The sequence below is a fragment of the Pavona decussata genome, unplaced genomic scaffold, assembly GCF_977016875.1.
Source record: "Pavona decussata unplaced genomic scaffold, jaPavDecu1.1 SCAFFOLD_190, whole genome shotgun sequence".
In the NCBI taxonomy this organism is placed as follows: Eukaryota; Metazoa; Cnidaria; class Anthozoa; order Scleractinia; family Agariciidae; genus Pavona; species Pavona decussata.
In genome coordinates, this window is record NW_028145599.1 from 2,413,761 (window position 1) to 2,430,800 (window position 17,040).

General features: G+C 35.5%; 2 protein-coding genes and 2 long non-coding RNA genes across 4 annotated transcripts in view; 3 read left to right on the forward strand and 1 right to left on the reverse strand.

Moving 5' to 3' along the window:
- The window catches only part of LOC146462338 (uncharacterized), a 55,822-nt gene that overhangs the window by 37,303 nt on the left and 1,479 nt on the right, over positions 1-17,040 (forward strand). The gene's annotated exons all lie outside the window — the stretch shown is intronic.
- LOC146462340 (uncharacterized) lies at positions 3,273-4,865 on the forward strand. The gene is made up of 3 exons (XR_014857165.1): positions 3,273-3,470; positions 3,844-3,910; positions 4,806-4,865. It is a non-coding gene; the product is annotated as an uncharacterized LOC146462340 (long non-coding RNA).
- LOC146462341 (uncharacterized) lies at positions 6,578-15,926 on the reverse strand. The gene is made up of 2 exons (XR_014857182.1): positions 15,201-15,926; positions 6,578-6,632 (listed from the first exon to the last, which is right to left on the reverse strand). It is a non-coding gene; the product is annotated as an uncharacterized LOC146462341 (long non-coding RNA).
- The window catches only part of LOC146462342 (uncharacterized), a 52,719-nt gene continuing 42,307 nt past the window's right edge, over positions 6,629-17,040 (forward strand). Inside the window, exons 1-4 of the mRNA XM_085085887.1 lie at positions 6,629-8,262; positions 9,043-9,518; positions 9,591-9,644; positions 10,180-10,233. Of these exons, the coding sequence (XP_084942013.1) occupies positions 9,453-9,518; positions 9,591-9,644; positions 10,180-10,233 (174 nt within the window). The 5' untranslated portion in view covers positions 6,629-8,262; positions 9,043-9,452. The remainder of the gene's footprint in view (positions 8,263-9,042; positions 9,519-9,590; positions 9,645-10,179; positions 10,234-17,040) is intronic.

Below are 17,040 nucleotides of genomic sequence, written 5' to 3' on the forward strand. Positions count from 1 at the left end.
TCACTTTTACTTTTAAAAGCTGATGAGAAAAGTGGAAGCAAAATTTTGATCATAGTTTCACTGTCAGACTCCGCATGTTATTGAAAGGCGCAGCAAAATCGAGACTTGTAGAAACATTGTTTTCAGGATTTTCCCGGAAAAATACGAGAACACAACGTGGCAATCCAGTTTGAAAATGCTGTGCAGGTTTCTTTTCACATCCGTCAGGTCTTGAAACTTTGTTAGTAGTAAGAAAGGGTAGTATAGCGTGTAACCAATGATACTGCAAGGATGATACCACGTGATCAAAACGAACCAATCAGGATAAAGCAGATTACGTCTTCGTGACGTCACAGTTGTTATTTTTAGATATGACGTATTGACTTTATTGCTAATTATGCAAACGAGGTAGATTGTACTTTACCACGTGATCAAAACAAACCAATCAGGATAAAGCGGATTGCTAATCGTATAAAGGTAAGAGCTTTTATTTCTTTTGCTAACAAAACGTCTTTACTTTAGTAATAAATGTTTTTACCCTTATTTATAGCGGCCACCAAAAATTTAACACACATAGTGAGGCGTTGGCCTTAACTGCCATTTATTTACTGATTCTTCTTTTGTAAGCTCTGATTCCAACGATATATCAATATCGAATCCTTTCTATTGTTCTAGGTTACGTAGCTTGGTTGACAGGTGACGAGCACGCTTCTCTCACTTCGCACGCACGGCCCGAGTCCCCTCTTGCCTTCCCCTTAATTTCTTACGCCTGTCACGCAAGGATACTACGGTTCTTGGTTGTTGTTTATTGACAGTGACAAAAATTACCTCGCAGACCCTTAAGTTTATGGTTTCAGGGTGAGGAGCTGTGCGACTACAACAACAATAACTTTATTTTACATTTCCTTGCTAAAAATTTTCGAATTGTTATATGCCACAAACTTCACATATATAATATACAATTACTTTTTACACTGAATATATGTTATATGTGAGGAAATGCCTAGGAACTAGATAATCGCAAGGTTTTGGAGCTAGCATCTAGTTACTTGCAAGTAGTTTTGGAAGTGCAGGACATCACAATGACTAGATACACGACATAATCACATGAAACATACAGCATATCCACACTCCTTAAAAAGAGCAAACGAACACACACAAAAAGAAAAAATCAGAAAACAGAAATCAGAAGAGAAATCAGACTGCTTTAAAGACATTTTATCTCCGCTTAAGTTCGGTGAATCTTCGACGTTCTAAATAACAGGTTGTATTTATATGTGAAAAACTAGCCTCTAAGCGTGTTTGCATTCCAATAAAACTAGGTGATGTTCCTTTCGGGCCTTATGCTAATTTCTAATAAGCGGCCACTTGTCATTTACCCGGGGATTGTGATTAATACGGGTTTGATTGTACTTTGATAAAGATGTGCTACGCCCTCGGGTGCGGCATGAGGTGAATATATCGCATATCTCGGAGGGGAAGGTAAATAACAAGGTCATGTGGTTTTGTAAAGGAAACGACACAGTAGATGTGGCAGACATCGATCGGTAAACAGGTTGTCCTGTCCGTTGCAAATTTGCATTTTTACACTTCGCTTCTTGTGATTCGTGGGAAGTCTAAGAGGCGAAAAATATATAAAATATAATTCGTGGTCTTCTTGTGGCTCAACGCAAAGAATGCAGTAGATAGCAGTGATTTTTAAAGAGAAACGGGAAAAGACTTCAGGTTCAAAAGAGAAGGGAGAAGTAAAATGTTGTTAGACACATGGAATTTATGAAATCGAAAACTAAAAGTATGCCAGCCATGTTAGTTATACAGTATCGACGGTTAAATTTGTCTTATTTCCGTAAAGAATTTTAATGAAATGAAACTACAAGCATTGACTGTCCGCTTGCCATAGGCCTTATCACGGTTTTCGACGCCATTTTATAGAGTAGGCAAACAGGCTTGAAATAACAGTGTTTGTATGGAAATCCGATGTCAAATAATTTTCATAAAACATCGCTTCTGAAAAATTCATCAATTGGAAACTTTTGGCATTAGGAAAAGGATTTTAAGAAAAAAATTGGAGGGATGTAGCTGTGCCAGAAAGCGTCCAGTCGTGTTTTGAACTTTCCATATATTTCCCTGTATTTTTTTCCCGCAAACTATTTTTAGTAGCAGTTCACGGCTGGTTCGCTTTACAGACAAATGTATGGAAAGTTCAAAACACGACTGGACGCTTTCTGGCACAGCTACATCCCTCAAATTTTTTTCCTAAAATCCTTTTCTTAGTGCTAAAAGTTTCCAATTCATGAATTGTTCAGAAGCGATGTTTTATGAAAGTAATTTGACATCTGATTTCCATACAAACACTGTTATTTCAAGCCTGTTTGCTTACTCGTCAAAATGGGGTCGAAAACCGTGATTAGGCCTATTATCAGGAGTCGGGGTTGGGGACTGGAGCCCCCGCAAAAAAATGGCATATCGAAAACACGACCGGACAAAGCCTTTTCGTATTCGAGGTCACGGCTTCCCAGTTAAAACAATATCATTTTAATATGCCTAACATTTATATAAAATGGAAGTAATATAGATTTCACCATTCAGGCACCAAATCAAGCTGCCACTGAAATCATGGAGAGTCCTTTCCCCCCTCCCCACCCCTCCCCCTTTCCTGACTTACTCCACGCTACACAGTCTACCGAGACCTTGACTTTCTCGTAAGTTATCCGGATGTAAGCATCATAAACAAATAACCTTTCATCTCGAATTTTCGCGTTCGTCAGTCAAATAAACCAAAGATCGGAAGTCTTTTTACTTAGGTACACGTTGAATATATATGGTCATATATTACCAGTTGACTTCTGAGGAAAGAGGATCAAAATGTTTCGCTTGTTCTTCGTGTTGGCCTTAGGCGTTTTCTTGACCTGTTCTTTCGGAACAACACAGAGAAAGTCTGCAAATCAGGTAACGCCTGAGAAATACGCTGCATATATTTAGCTTTTAATTTCGGAAGCCCCCGTGAAGTCGTTTCTCGTACCTTTTATTGTTTTCGAAAAAGGTTTTTTATCGTGAATCACTCACTGCCTCTAAATTTTGGCGCTGTCACACTTAAACTAAAAGCGAAACTATTTCTAGAAAGGTATATTAAATTCGAAAAAGTTAAACTTGTAAAAGAACCGATTAATCCAGAAGCCGAATTATAGCACTCTTTTTATAAACTATCCAGTCCCCTGGGCAGGGTAGCACTTTGCGCCCTTCTCCACACCTCCTCCCCACAAAATGTGCTGCCCAGTCTTCCCTCATTGTAGAAACGCCTGGCGAAGAACTTGTACTGCGAAGATTTACGTACGTTTGCTTATAAGGAATCCAAGTATAATTCCAGCGGTTTTTAGCGAGGATTAGGGGATGCGTGATCAAAGGTTGCTGGCTCATAATTCTACTCCAGAGCGGGATTTCTTGGGGCAAGCTAGGACTATGCAGAACAATGCCAATTTTTGTCTAAACCAGTGAGGAATTGATTTATTTTTGTTCTAGTCGTTTTGAAATTTCGCTATGTTTTAAGTGAGAGAATATTTGCATTGCCTTACAATGCAACCAATCTCTCGAATTGCCAGACAAAGAAACGTCAGTGATTTTAAAAGTAAGCTAACCAAATATGACAGAATCTTATCCATCATTTGGGTGACATACGTGGGTACATGTTGTCTTTGAGAACTGTAATATTAGTGAGAATGATGTATTATTAATGTTCTCATAATTTATCACTTAATGTCAATAACTATATAGTACTTGTGACATTTTAAAATAAACTGAATAATTATTCACATATAATTGTATACATAAAGTCATTTATATTTAATTATGTTTCTGAAATTATAGACTAATGTACCCACAAGCAAGTCAAAAAGCTGTGAAGCTGTTTCTCAAGCCTGTGGCTGTAAAGATGGTAAGTAAATCGTTTTATTGTTATTGTGCTCAGCGTCACATCAATTCTTCTATCTGTTGTTTACAAGCCACTGTTGACCTTTTGATCCCTAATGCATCAGTCAATTAAATGCTATCCTCCTCCCCCCCCCCCCCCTCCCCTTCCCCCGGACCCCCAGGACATAGTGGGGAGTTTTTAAACATTGGTCCACTGTTTTTTTTTATATATATTTTCTATTATGGAAAATTCTACATATATACACATAGTTACAGTGTTAAAACACTCAGCTAATTTCCCTGCCCCAGGGTCAAATGGACTATTTAAAGCCTCACATTCTCCTTAAACATCATGATTGTCATTTTGATGCAAAAAGTTGTGCCCCCAGTTTCCCTTGTTTTTTCATGTCAATTAGTCTTCTAAAAGTCATGTGGAAAAACTCTTATTAATAAATAATTAGAAGTATGAGGCTAGCATGCACTCAACAAAAATGCCAAAAAAAAAAAAAAGACGGAAAGAATGTTGAAACAATTTAACAGTCTAAACATACACATACCTTTGTGGGAATTCTCCTTGTGGTTTGGTCGAAGACATTTGTTCATGACAGATTTTAAAAATGTGGGGTTTTTTCTTCCATTGCTTGCTGCATGTTAGCAAGAATAGAAATTTTTATTTGGTAAAAGAAATTATCTTGTGATGTGCACTATCACATCTCGACCATGATCCTGAATTGTCGCAAACATGCAGTTGGATGAACTGTGTCTGACTGGATTAAAATTGGAAGAACCATAAACTAGTGAACCATAAACTAGTACATCCCAAGTCTCATAAGCTTTAATGCCCTTTGATGTGACAGTGTTCTGTAGTTTTCACTAGTCGCATACTACATGAATAATGTTTCCTTTAATTTTTTTTGCAGGGAAGGATGGAAAAGATGGGCAAAATGGTATGTGTTCACTTAAAAAAAAAAAAGTGTTGAACATAAATGCAATGATGTAGTCTACATTTACAGCTGTGTATGTAACCTGAGCCTTAAAGAACAAAATTAAATTCTCAACAACAACAATCTCATATTCTTAATTTTTCAGGAATCTTTTTGTTTAGTATAAAATTATATGCTACACACTATCAGATAACTATTAAATAAATGGAAGCTTAAATTTCACAGTGGCAGTGTTTAAGGTTAAAATGAATCCAGGTTAAAATGATGTCAACCTAGGTTGATTTGTATTTTTCTTTGTTTCAGATGTAAATTACAGATTAAATTTCAGATGTAAAAGGAAAATACAAATCAACCTAAGTTAAAATCACTTTAACCTACAACAGCAGTACTTTTTGCAATTTTCGTGACTTAAAATTTTACAGCATCTTTTAAATTTGGTTGTATTTTTACTAGTATCTGTGACGTTCACAGTTTCATGCTCTAGGTATTATGGGAATTCATGCAACTCTGTGCAATTACTGTCATGGTGCATTGCATGTCAGGTTATTTGCAAAACAAAAAAAGTACATGACTTAATAAACTTGTTTTGATCAAAGCCATCCTGTCTAATGCTGTGGCATTGAAATCTCACAGTATCCTACCATTAGGCTTATTTGTATTTTGGAGTTTTTATATGTCAGTTATATGCTGAGTATGTAATTTTACTAATTCTTTACAAGTATTTTTTATCTTGAGTAATTCACTCCAGGCTTTGGACCGGAAATATTGTAGCTTTTCAACATCAATACTATATCAGCAACTATTAAAACAATGACCTGTCGTGAGTGGTTGTCAATAAAATTTTGATTTTGTTTTACTTTCTCAGGGAAAGATGGACGTGATGGAGTGAATGGTGATGTACTCAATTTTTTTCTCTTCAAGTACTTTTAAGGAATAATTAGTCATGGCCTAAATTTTCATTAATGTTAATAGAATCTGTATGAATTGTTATTTCGATTGTTGGGTGGCAGGGGCATTATTACCTTATTATTGTTTGCACAAACTCTGTATATTTTCTTTCCAATTAATTAATCTTACCTTGTTTGTGTTACGAACATTCAGGTTTGTTAGATTTTCAACAGTGCCTCTAACTACAACTAAGTTTAAAATATTAATTTCCAAAGAAATTAATTAATGTTATTATTAAATGGATATGTGATAATCATAAAATATGCTTTCATTCAGGAAGGCCCAAGCTATAATCCCAGGGGACATACAGTAGTTACCAGTTATTTAAGTAGAGCCATGATTGCACTTAGTAAACTCTCTTATATGTATTTAGCCACTTTTTAGTGTTGGTATACAAGATCGTCCTTGTAATTAAATCATTTTCATGAACACTGAGCCGTTGTGATCCAATTTCCAGTAAATGCAAATGTAAAAAAAGATATTTCATTCAGCTCAGAGCAGACCAAAAGTTAAGTTAAACCCAGATTGTACTGAACTTTATAGTTCACACTAAGATAGCAACTCCTGGAAATGTAACAGAAAGGTCCAATGGGTGCTTCAAATGGCAACAATAATCAATTTACTCACTGTGAATGCTTATTCTTGACCTTGGAGTCTTAAATTTACAATTTATTATACAGATAACTCTTGTCTCAAGGTGTACTAATGTTGAAGCATTGAAGCAACAATTATCTAGATTGCAGCAAACTGCACCAGTCCCAAATTGTGCTTGTCTTAATTGCTATTTTGGTGCATTGAGGGTCATCTTCAGCTTTGCTTTTCCTCTGTATCACTGGAACTTACCACCCTCTGCTCCTGGAAAATAAAATACTTTAGTAAAGTCACATTTATTATTTATTGAAGACTTTTGTTTTTCATAGAAAGCAGTTTAACCACATTGTATTGAGAAGAAGAATGTTGTTTTTTTCAACAAATAATGTTACTAGTTCTTAATTTCAGTATAATTATAAGAAGTGCATTTGAATGTATTGATAATTTGCTATTGACAAATGTTATTATTAGTATCATTTTCATTATTATCGATACATGTAACTATTAATAATATTCTAAGTTTTTGTCATTACTAAGTTCCCCAACTCAGCTCCAACAAAATTAATAGAAAAAAAAAGAATTGCACACTACATGTATACAAAAAAAGCAATGACCAATTGTGAGCGCAGTTCGTTACTTACAGGACGGTCTTTAATCCCATTTTAAGAAACAGAACTTCTATACGCGCTTATGAAAATGGTGTGCCACAACAAAGGTTCACAGCAGTAAGATAACCAAACAAAGTTTATGGAAGCGGTAGAGACGTTAACAATGCTTGGAAGTGAAGCGATGTGTAGTGAAGCGATAACAAAGCGATACGGTAACAAAGCAATGTATAAAGCGGTTTTGAAAACTAAGAAGTAAATACAACGAAAACTATAATAAGACTAAGTATTACAGTCAACCCAGGTCACGCGTGAACGATATTTTTGAAATTTGAACGGAGTTTTGAAATTTACATGTCAGTTTTGAAAATCGCCAACGCGATTTCAGAGTTCCCGTATAAATTTCCCTAACTTATTGACGGTATAAGGCTATGAAGTTTTCTTTACATTGCAAGATTGAATATTTCAAGAATAACAATTGTTTCCCAAGTATTTTGAATCTTTTTTTCAGTTAATGCGTCTTTTTTGGAACGAGTTTCCAGATAAATGTCCAACATTCCATTCACAAGTCGGACATTACAAAGAGAAATTCGAATGTTCATTTCATTCTTGGAAATACTGTTCATGCGTGACCTGGATTGACTGTAAAGCTAATTTACAAACTTAGAAACAAAAATGAAAACTTCATAAATCTGATACAAAAAGGCAATAAAAACAGTAACTTGCACAAAGTAAAGAGACTTGCTTCTGTGTCCGCGTTAGGGATTTTGTAGCGTTATACTTGAGTTATAGTCTTGATCTTTACAAGATGGCACATTGACTAGAACTGAGCGTTTTCCTGAACACGTTCGAGGAAAAGCTAACTAACTACAAAGGACTATAGATAGAATAATTGAAAGCATTGTTTCGTTGCTTGTACGTGGGCAAACATATCCGTTGGTTTGACCACAGAAACTTAATAAACTTATTGACAACAAAGAAACTCTAAAGTCTAGAAAGGAAATACCAAAACCATGAAGAATAGTTTGGCAGCAACACCAATTGTCTTAGAAACTTCTCTTCTACCGGCTTGAAATACATCCCCAGAGTGGGTGGATGATTAGTGAGTAACTTGAAAGTGCTCAGTACTCTAAGAATCTCATGGCAACCAGAAATGAAACACTTAAAACTTGCCTGGATAACTTGATACGTACTGTACCAAAGGACATAAGTTGTGTAGTTAATCCCTTTGAGCACATGCTTGCCCAAAGAAGGTAAAAACAAAGTTAGCATATATATGAAATCCATATGTAGTTTTCTGAGCGTATATTTGAAGAACCCACCGCAAAACAACGCCTTATTGCCAATGGGTTAAAACCGGACCAAATAAGCAAATACTTTAACTTAGCTTTCTCTATCACTATAGAAATAAAGTTAACTATGTTCCAGTACAAAACCTTACATGATATAGTTTTTACTAGAAGCAAATTATTTAAAGCTAAACTAGTCAGCAGTGATCTTTGCTATTTATGTTCAAAAACAAAACAAGATCTAAAACATATGCTTGTTTCATGTCCGGTGGTATCAGAGTTCTGGAAAATCTTTCTGGAATGGTATGAGACTCATACTACCATAAAACTAGAATTGTCAACCGCAAAAATCTTATATGGTATCATAGATAACGACAACCTTTGTAATTTAACTAATCACCTCCTACTAATTGCGAAATACTATATATATTGTTCCAGTATTAATGAAGAACCGTTGTCTTTTAGTACTTATCTAACAATAGTGATAAGCAAAGCTGAAATCGAAAAACAAATATCAACAAGAACTAATACATATGAACGTTATAACAATAAATGGAAACCTTTAATTGACAAAAAGTTTGTGACCTAGAGCTGTATATTACTTTTCTTTGTACTTTGTAAGATGTAACGGAAATAAGCAAGCCATAGTAGGGAATGTACATGTAATTGTATTTTCTTTTTTCTTTCGTTGTATCCTAGTGTATTGTAAGTATTATTTGTACGTATTGTAAGGGTAATATAGATATTGTCAATAAAAAAAAAAAAAAAAAAAATATGTAGTTTTCTGTGAAGTTAGTACATTAAAATAATAAAACATATTAGAATCTGTTGTTCATCATCCGTAATAATTTACAGATAAAGACAAAAACAAACAAAAAACTGGCCAAAATTCAGCCTGGCAGTCTTTGCATTGTTATGCCATCCTCACTGTAGTTGGCAACATCCTTTTGCTGACAGTAGTATGAAAAACATTCTGTTAGAGATGAGCTGAGTTGCTAGTAAGAGTGGCATGGAGCCAAAATGTAACTTACATTGTAATATTGACTTGTGTGTCCATTTAACAAAGTTAATTTTGAGACAAATTATCTGGGAAACCGAGAGACACAGTCATGACATTATGCGTGTGTACCTTTTAAGACAGGAACATTCAGCTCTTCCAAGTTTTGTGTGTACTGATTGTTGATTCTTTCATGATCCTTATTTGTAACACAGGCAAAGATAGCCGTGATGGTCAGGATGGCAGAGTTGGAGCAAAGGTTAATTTTTTTCTTCTTGCTTTTGCTGAAAATGTTATTGGAATTTAATTCCCTTTTTTTCTCATTTGTCAGGGAGACAAAGGTGAAGTAGGGATGCGGGGACTGGATGGTAATCCTGGTATTAAGGTACATGTATCATTGTTTTGCATTTTATTACATGTAATTATTTAGATGACTATTGTGTAATGCGCTGGGGATGATATATATTTATGGAGCCTGTGCAATATAAATGCTTAAATTATTATTATTATTATTATTATTATTATTAAGTCATTAATATCCTGGATTGAGTAAAGTAAACACTTTAAACACAAGTCATCATTTAAATATTTTAAGTTCTCAGTTAATTTGAGTTAGTACTGTTCCACTTGTACATAATGGAACTCAGAAAAGATAAATATAACAGAATGTTCTCAAAATCTTAACACAGTCATTCCCTTATGCAGGTGCTGTTTGGGCTAGTCATGCAATCTCATAGAGTGGGGGGGGGGGGGGGGCATAACAAACCCAAAGAGCATCTGTGTAACACAGCTGAAAGAGTTTTTATTTGTGTTATTACATGTAGTTGTTCTAGTAGTACTTAACTATGTCTATGGAGAATACATTAAATAAATTTTAACAACATTGTTTCTTAGTAATTATTTTTCTTTTCATTTGCCAGGGAGAGAAGGGTGAAGTGGGGATGCAAGGAAAGGATAGGAATGCTTCCATGAAGGTATTTTTTATTTTGCATTTCATTTTATAAGAAAAATGTTTACTTTGATGAATCTTTATATGTCTAGAAAAATTTAATGTGAATTAAAGCATTGGCAGTTGGGTTTTGTATTTTCCCCTTATGGACAAGGTAGATGTTATTAATGGGAAATTAAAAGAAATAAGCTGGGATCAAAATGGAATACCGTATTTCTCGATTAAACACCGGACCCTGATTAAAAGCCGGCTTGGTATAAACGCCGGGTCAAAACTGCCGATTTTTAAATAAACGCCGGGTACGTTTAATCGGGGCCCGGCGTTTATTACGGGTCGAGGTCATAAGGACCGGTTACAAGTAAAACTGTACCCTCTTAAATGGCACTGTTACAACATATCAAGTACGATATGCTGTTTTGGTATTTTAATAAACGTTCAAAGGAAAAATACCGGCGTGACATAGCTGGGATAGTTGCTGCACAGCAAAATAAAATATAGCAATGTATCTGTGTTCGTGTTGTATTGTTGACGCACTTTCTTTCTTGTGTTGTAGTGCTCACTGTTGTATGAATTGCGAGGATCCCTCCAGCATTTTTTTATAAGTTGTTTCAGTCTTTTCATGAGTTGTCCTTTCTGGGAGGAATTCGCGCATTGCACAATAATAGAGACTTCAAGGGCACCTTGTTCCAAATTGCTTGCTCGATAGTTTTTCTGTCTCACTTTAGCTGAAATATTCCCTCCATGTTCGACGAAGAATCGAAGAGTCGATGACAGCTCGATAGGTATATGCCCGACATTTATCCTTTCGTTACCAAGTCCATGCTCACGATAAACAGCCATTGCACATGAGTCGTACTTGTTGTTTTCTTCATGGCATACACGTGCCGTATGTACGGTACCATAATACTGTAACTTTGGATAATCCAGAGAAAAATCGTCCAGCACTGACAAACTGCCCCTAGGTTTCTGAGGACCGGTAATAATAAATCAACCTGGAAAATGGCTGAAAATCGCATTTCATTAATAAACGCCGGACCCCGATTAAACGCCGGCCTCGAAAAAACGCCGGGTCAAAACTGCTGAATTTTAAATAAACGCCAGGGGGGTTTAATCGAGAAAATACAGTATGTTTTCTAATAGACTTCAACTGACCCGCATTCGTCTTTCACTCACAGGGGGAGCATAATGTAATCATAATTAATTATTATTAGTACTGATCATAATAAAAATCCTAATGATTCATAATTTTATTACACCCATTTTGCAATCATTGGTTCACGATCCTTGCAACCTGATTGGCTCTCAACAGTGGGATTTATTCATGAATTTCACCATTTTATGTTCTAAATTGCATCCTTTTTCAGCCCCTTCAAAATGAATATGAAACTAACAAATCAAATGTCATGGCTTACCTGCACTAGCCAATCAGATTACTGAAAAATTTAGGGCAAAAAAAAAAATCATTTTGCAATTTCTGTTCCCCAAATTCCCCCTCTTCCTTAAAAGTCAGGTTTCCTGAAGGGGAAAATAAGTATTAATAATTTGACAAAAAACTGTGTGATTTCAAAATGGGTGTAATAAAGTGGTAATTAAACTGTGTGTCATGCAATTTTGGTCTGAATTCATACTGTCTTGTGATTTTAAATCGAACTCGTGCTCAACGAAATCACGCGTATGATTTTAGACCAAATTGCACTGCACTCAGTTTTTAAAATTACCATATTTATTACACCCATTTTGAAATCACTGGTGATCCTTGCAATCTGATGGGCTCTCAACAGTGCAATTTATTCCCAAATTGCACAATTTTTGCTCTAAATCGCATCCTTTCTTTAGCCCAACAAAATGGAAATGAAGTAACAAAAAGAGAATATTAATATTGACAATAAAACTCTATGATTTCAAAATAAGTGTAATAAAGTGGTAATTGAACTTCGTGTTGTGCAATTTTGGTCTGAAATCATACTTGTGATTTCAAATCAAACCCGCGCTGCGCGCTCGTTCAATTTTGAAATCGCGCGTATGATTTCAGTCCAAATTGCACTCCACTCAGTTCAATTACCATTATTTATTAATCATCCTAATTTCATGAAAGGTATTAGTGAATATTCCTGGTTTGGAATGAAAGCTTAAAATTAATCTTTTGTCTCACAAAATTTTGTAAAGTGCAGGTGTGGACCAGAACTTTGAATTTAGAATTGTGTTGATGGCAATTGGTAACATCAGAATTAGTAAAAAGAAGAGAATAGATTAAAATATTTTTGGCCTTTGATGCTAACATGATAGAAGTTTGTCAACTTAATTTAGAAAATTGGGAAATGATGGGCAACCAATCACGGATAATCATGGTCATTTTTGCCATTTGTTGTAAATGTGACTCCCAAATCTGTACCTACAACCCTAAGTCTCGCTGCCAGTAAACAAACCGTGATATTTAATAGGTATTTGGCACTGTATCAAGTAGACCACCCCCCATACCCTTTTCTACTCATTACCAAGGAATCTTAGTAGCTGACCAGGCGCTCTGGGGTAATAACAAGATTCAAAACAGGGCCCTGTTGTTCAAAGCCCGATTAAGATAATCCTGGGTTAGTGTGAAGTTTGATCCGAGTTTAATTACTAATCAATAATCATTTTTCCGAAAGACTTTTGCCCTTCAGTTTTTTTTTCTTTACCTTATGCCAAAAATCAGCTTTTAAAACATTTTTAACAAGCAAGATACAAACCTTGGTTAACTTTTAATCGAGGATTGGCGTTAATCGCGTTTCGAAACTACTGGGCCCAGATCAATTAATATATTAAGTAATATTAATTAATTTAAAACTAATAAATACAATACATGAATTACAGTTAAGTACACTAATGTTTAATAATAGAAAGGATTTTAGTTCCTAAAACTGTATTAAAACAGTCAAGCAGTCTGAACACCTCTTGCAAAAAGAAATAACTGGTTTTTATTACACTTACATGTACATGCAGGCCTTGTAAGTCGACCTTGCATGTAAGTCAGAAGAACCAGCATTGCATAATATAAGGTCGTAATTATGGTTTTAAAGTTTCTTGAGGTATTAAAAATATTGGTAGACCGTTCTTGTAGGCCGTGAATAGGCTTGAGTTGAAGAAGAGTTATTTTGAACACCAAGGAAGTAGAATTTTAGGTGATATACGCTGTGCCAGTAAAATTCGGTATTTTCTACGTATATTTCACATGTGAAAAAAGTGGTACGTCCAGTCAGCTTCTCATTCAAAGAGCTTTTCTCACACGTGGAAAATATAACCAATCAGTGTCTAGAGTACAGCCAATCAGAGCATAGCGATCAAATGGCTTCAGAGATGGTTGAGAAAACATAGCCCACCAATCCGGTAACATAAGTCTGTGATTTAAAAACATGGCTCTATATTATATACTAGTTTACAAATTAAAAACTGGCTGTCAAAGATGGTCTGGTCTAGTATAAAAGTATAAAGTAACTAAAAGGGGTTTTGATATCATGTGACTTTTTATGCCTTGAAATGAAAATTACGAGAACTTACATGTATAATTAAAGCTTTGTTACTTTCTTTAAATTGAAAGAGACCAGCTACTGTACACAAAGAGTTGAAGATGGTTAAAGGATTCCAATCTCTTGTTTACTCGACCACGCTAATTTCTTGTTTATTTATACAAGCATTGTGCTCAAAAGGGGGTGGAGCAAATTTTGGGGTACTAAGTGCCTTACACAAATTTTTCTTATCACGATGTTCGTCTGCTTCATTTTTCTCTCTGTCGTTCATTTCTTATAAAGCTGTGCAGCAAAATAAGTTTTAATTTTTTTGCTGTTTACAAACCCCGCTCCTCCAAAATATAAATGGTTCTTGTTTAAGAAGTCCATAAAGTCCTAACAACAAAACCGGTTTGTCCAGTTTAATGACTACCACCCGATTTACAGCACTGGACTGAAAAGTGCCATTGATAGATTGGCTTTCAATTAAGTATAAGATAACACGAACAACAAAGTAAACACTGAACCAAAGTAACCACTCTTGGAAGTCTTTAAAATGTAGAACGGAGCGTTTAAGCGAAGCTTTTTCCCTTGTACCATCCTAATTGCAAACGTAACATCTTCTAAAAGTTGAATGTTATTCTTAGTTTACGATTTGTTCTTAGGTTTAGTATGATTTTTCAGCCTTTTTGATCACCATTCTTGTTATTTTACCCGGATTTACTAATTCTAATTACTATAATATTGTAAACTCCAGTCCCAACGAGATTTTTGTAATTTTTCTAAATATGGTGAACACATTGTAGTTCATTTTTAATGCGAGAATGTGGTGATTGAACATCGTTATTTATTTATTTATTTATTTATTTATTTATTTATTTATTTATTTACTTTAAGTAATCACAACATATTAAATGTACACAACACAAACACAAATAATAAAGTGATCAGAACTCAAAGCAAATTCACCTTAAAGGGACAGTTTTACGCTATTATTAGTAACACATCGAAAATCGGAAAGACGCTATTCGGTTGCTAGCAGCCAAGATATAATGACAAGATTCCATTGAAAGACTATCAGAATGCAAAGAAACTATCCAAGAATATTTTCGCCGGCAGATGACCAAGATAGAGAGGGGTTCAAATTTGAAAACGTCTGGCAGACGTTTTCAAATTTCGCTGTTAAAAACGCACTAAAAATCGCCGGTTGTACCATGTTTTGGTTCAACCTTTCGTCTTAGAATCACTATTAATATTTCTTTAAATAAGCGACTGAGAAATTAATTAACATAGTGTTCAGAGTTTAAATTTAGTGAATTTTGGCCAAAAATCATAATATCTCCGATGGATCTCCCATGATACTGCCCCCTTAATATGCCAAGCGCAGGGAAACACATGTGAGCGAGCCACAAGTGGGTTCTGTGTCGAGCAAGAGGTTGTTGCGTGTTATGTGGATAGCTTCCTTGACCCTACGGGTGTACCAGTGAGAGTTTCGCTCAATAAACTTTACCTCGTTCCAAAGCGGATAGTGGCCGGTCTCGTGGGCGTGCTCAGAAACAGCGGAGGTCTGGGTACGGGCGAGTCGTATATCCCTGTCGTGCTCTTTCATTCTCTCCTGCATAGATCTCCCTGTTTCCCCAATGTAGACTTTACCGCATTCACAGAGAATCCTGTAAACCATGCCATCTTGTTTAGCCGGATCGACTGTGTCCTTAGGTCGCACCAAATGTGACTTAAATGTCGTTTCGGATTTGAAGTCGCTGCGAACGCCTTGTTGTTCTTTCTGCACAAAGGAGGAGGGATATCCGTTTTAGACCAGTTCAGATGACAGATGCTTCTTCTCCTCAGAGATGACTGATGGTTTGGTCACGAGACGTTTCGCCCGGTCGTACAGACATATCGCAATACAACGTTTTACTGATTGAGAGTGGTGTGAATCATTCGCTAAGTATTGATCAGTGTGAGTGGGCTTCCTGTAGACCCTGGTGGTAAGGCGGCCGTCTGGTTCTCTTGAGACTGACGTGTCGAGAAAGGCAATCTTGCTGTCATTCTCAGTTTCCATGGTCGATTGTTGACTGTTGAGCTGTTGTCGAAAGGTGTCAACTCTGTCAAGTGGTTTCTGTTTGCCGGGATTTCTAATTGGTTGACAAAGCGGCGCATTTTTTAGCCAATCTCATATTACAGTAAAGTACAGTAAAACTAGAGCAAGCGTCAAATTATACTTTTTACCAAGAACAGAAAATACTTTAAATTTCATTGAAAATTATTTTTTCTGTTTACTGAGGGCGAGAAAGGATCTTCTGGAGACAAAGGATCACAAGGAGGAAAAGGACAACCAGGGCAGAAAGGAATACCGGGAACATGTGATGCTAAGGTGGTGAAGTGTTTATTCTTCTTTGTTCATTCAGTATAAACAAGTGTAAGGAAAATTTAGTTGGCCTTTACTGTAATTATCCAATCTTGAAATCGTTTTCTTGCTTTGCATATACTACCGATCAACTAAATTGAATCTTTAGCTAGTTTTTGTTCATGATATGTAGTATAACAAGCTATTTTTTCCCTCCTTTGTGCATCTTAGGGTTCCTCTTCCAGTAAATCAGCTTGCTGTGCAGCTGGTAAGAACATTTATCTGTTACATTACATTTACAATCCTGTTATAACGTTTGCAATGTTGGTGGCTTTTTCAAACGTTTTACGCCGTCTCATTTTTCTTAAACAAATCAAACAGTTGTTTCCACTTTGTTTTATTTCTTGGAAAATTCTAGAACTAAACATGTTGAAGCTTCATTCTGGATATAATCAACGCTTCTTAAAGGAGGTCACTCTAAAAATCATGTATTTTTTCTAAATCATCAATAAAATTTAACACTGAGTAGAGTTACTCACTGTTTTTTCGAGCTTCTGAAGATCATCCGATCCATACAAAAGCTCAAAAAGCGGTGAGTAACTCAACTCAGTGACCTTCTCCTTTAATGATAGTTTGATATTGGAATTCAGGTCTATTTGAATAATTATTCCTCTGTACACATCAGATTTCAGGCCTGGAAAAATCATGGATTTTAATTGTGGGTCATGGAGAGCCTTTGAAAATTATGTTTATGGAGAAAAAAACGAAAAATAAGAAAGAATTATTTTAGGGAATAAAAAAGAAAGAACGTGAACAATTTTAAAAATTAAACACTAAAGGAACCAGGATACAGATAAATTTTCACTCAGTAGAAATAAACACTGCGCTTTTTGACGCTGGAAAATATGAACGCTTTGTCATGGAAAACTTGAAAAGGTCTTGGAAAGTCATGTATTTTTAAAAGCCTCAAACAGTACGAACCCTGGATATCATTCTCACGTAT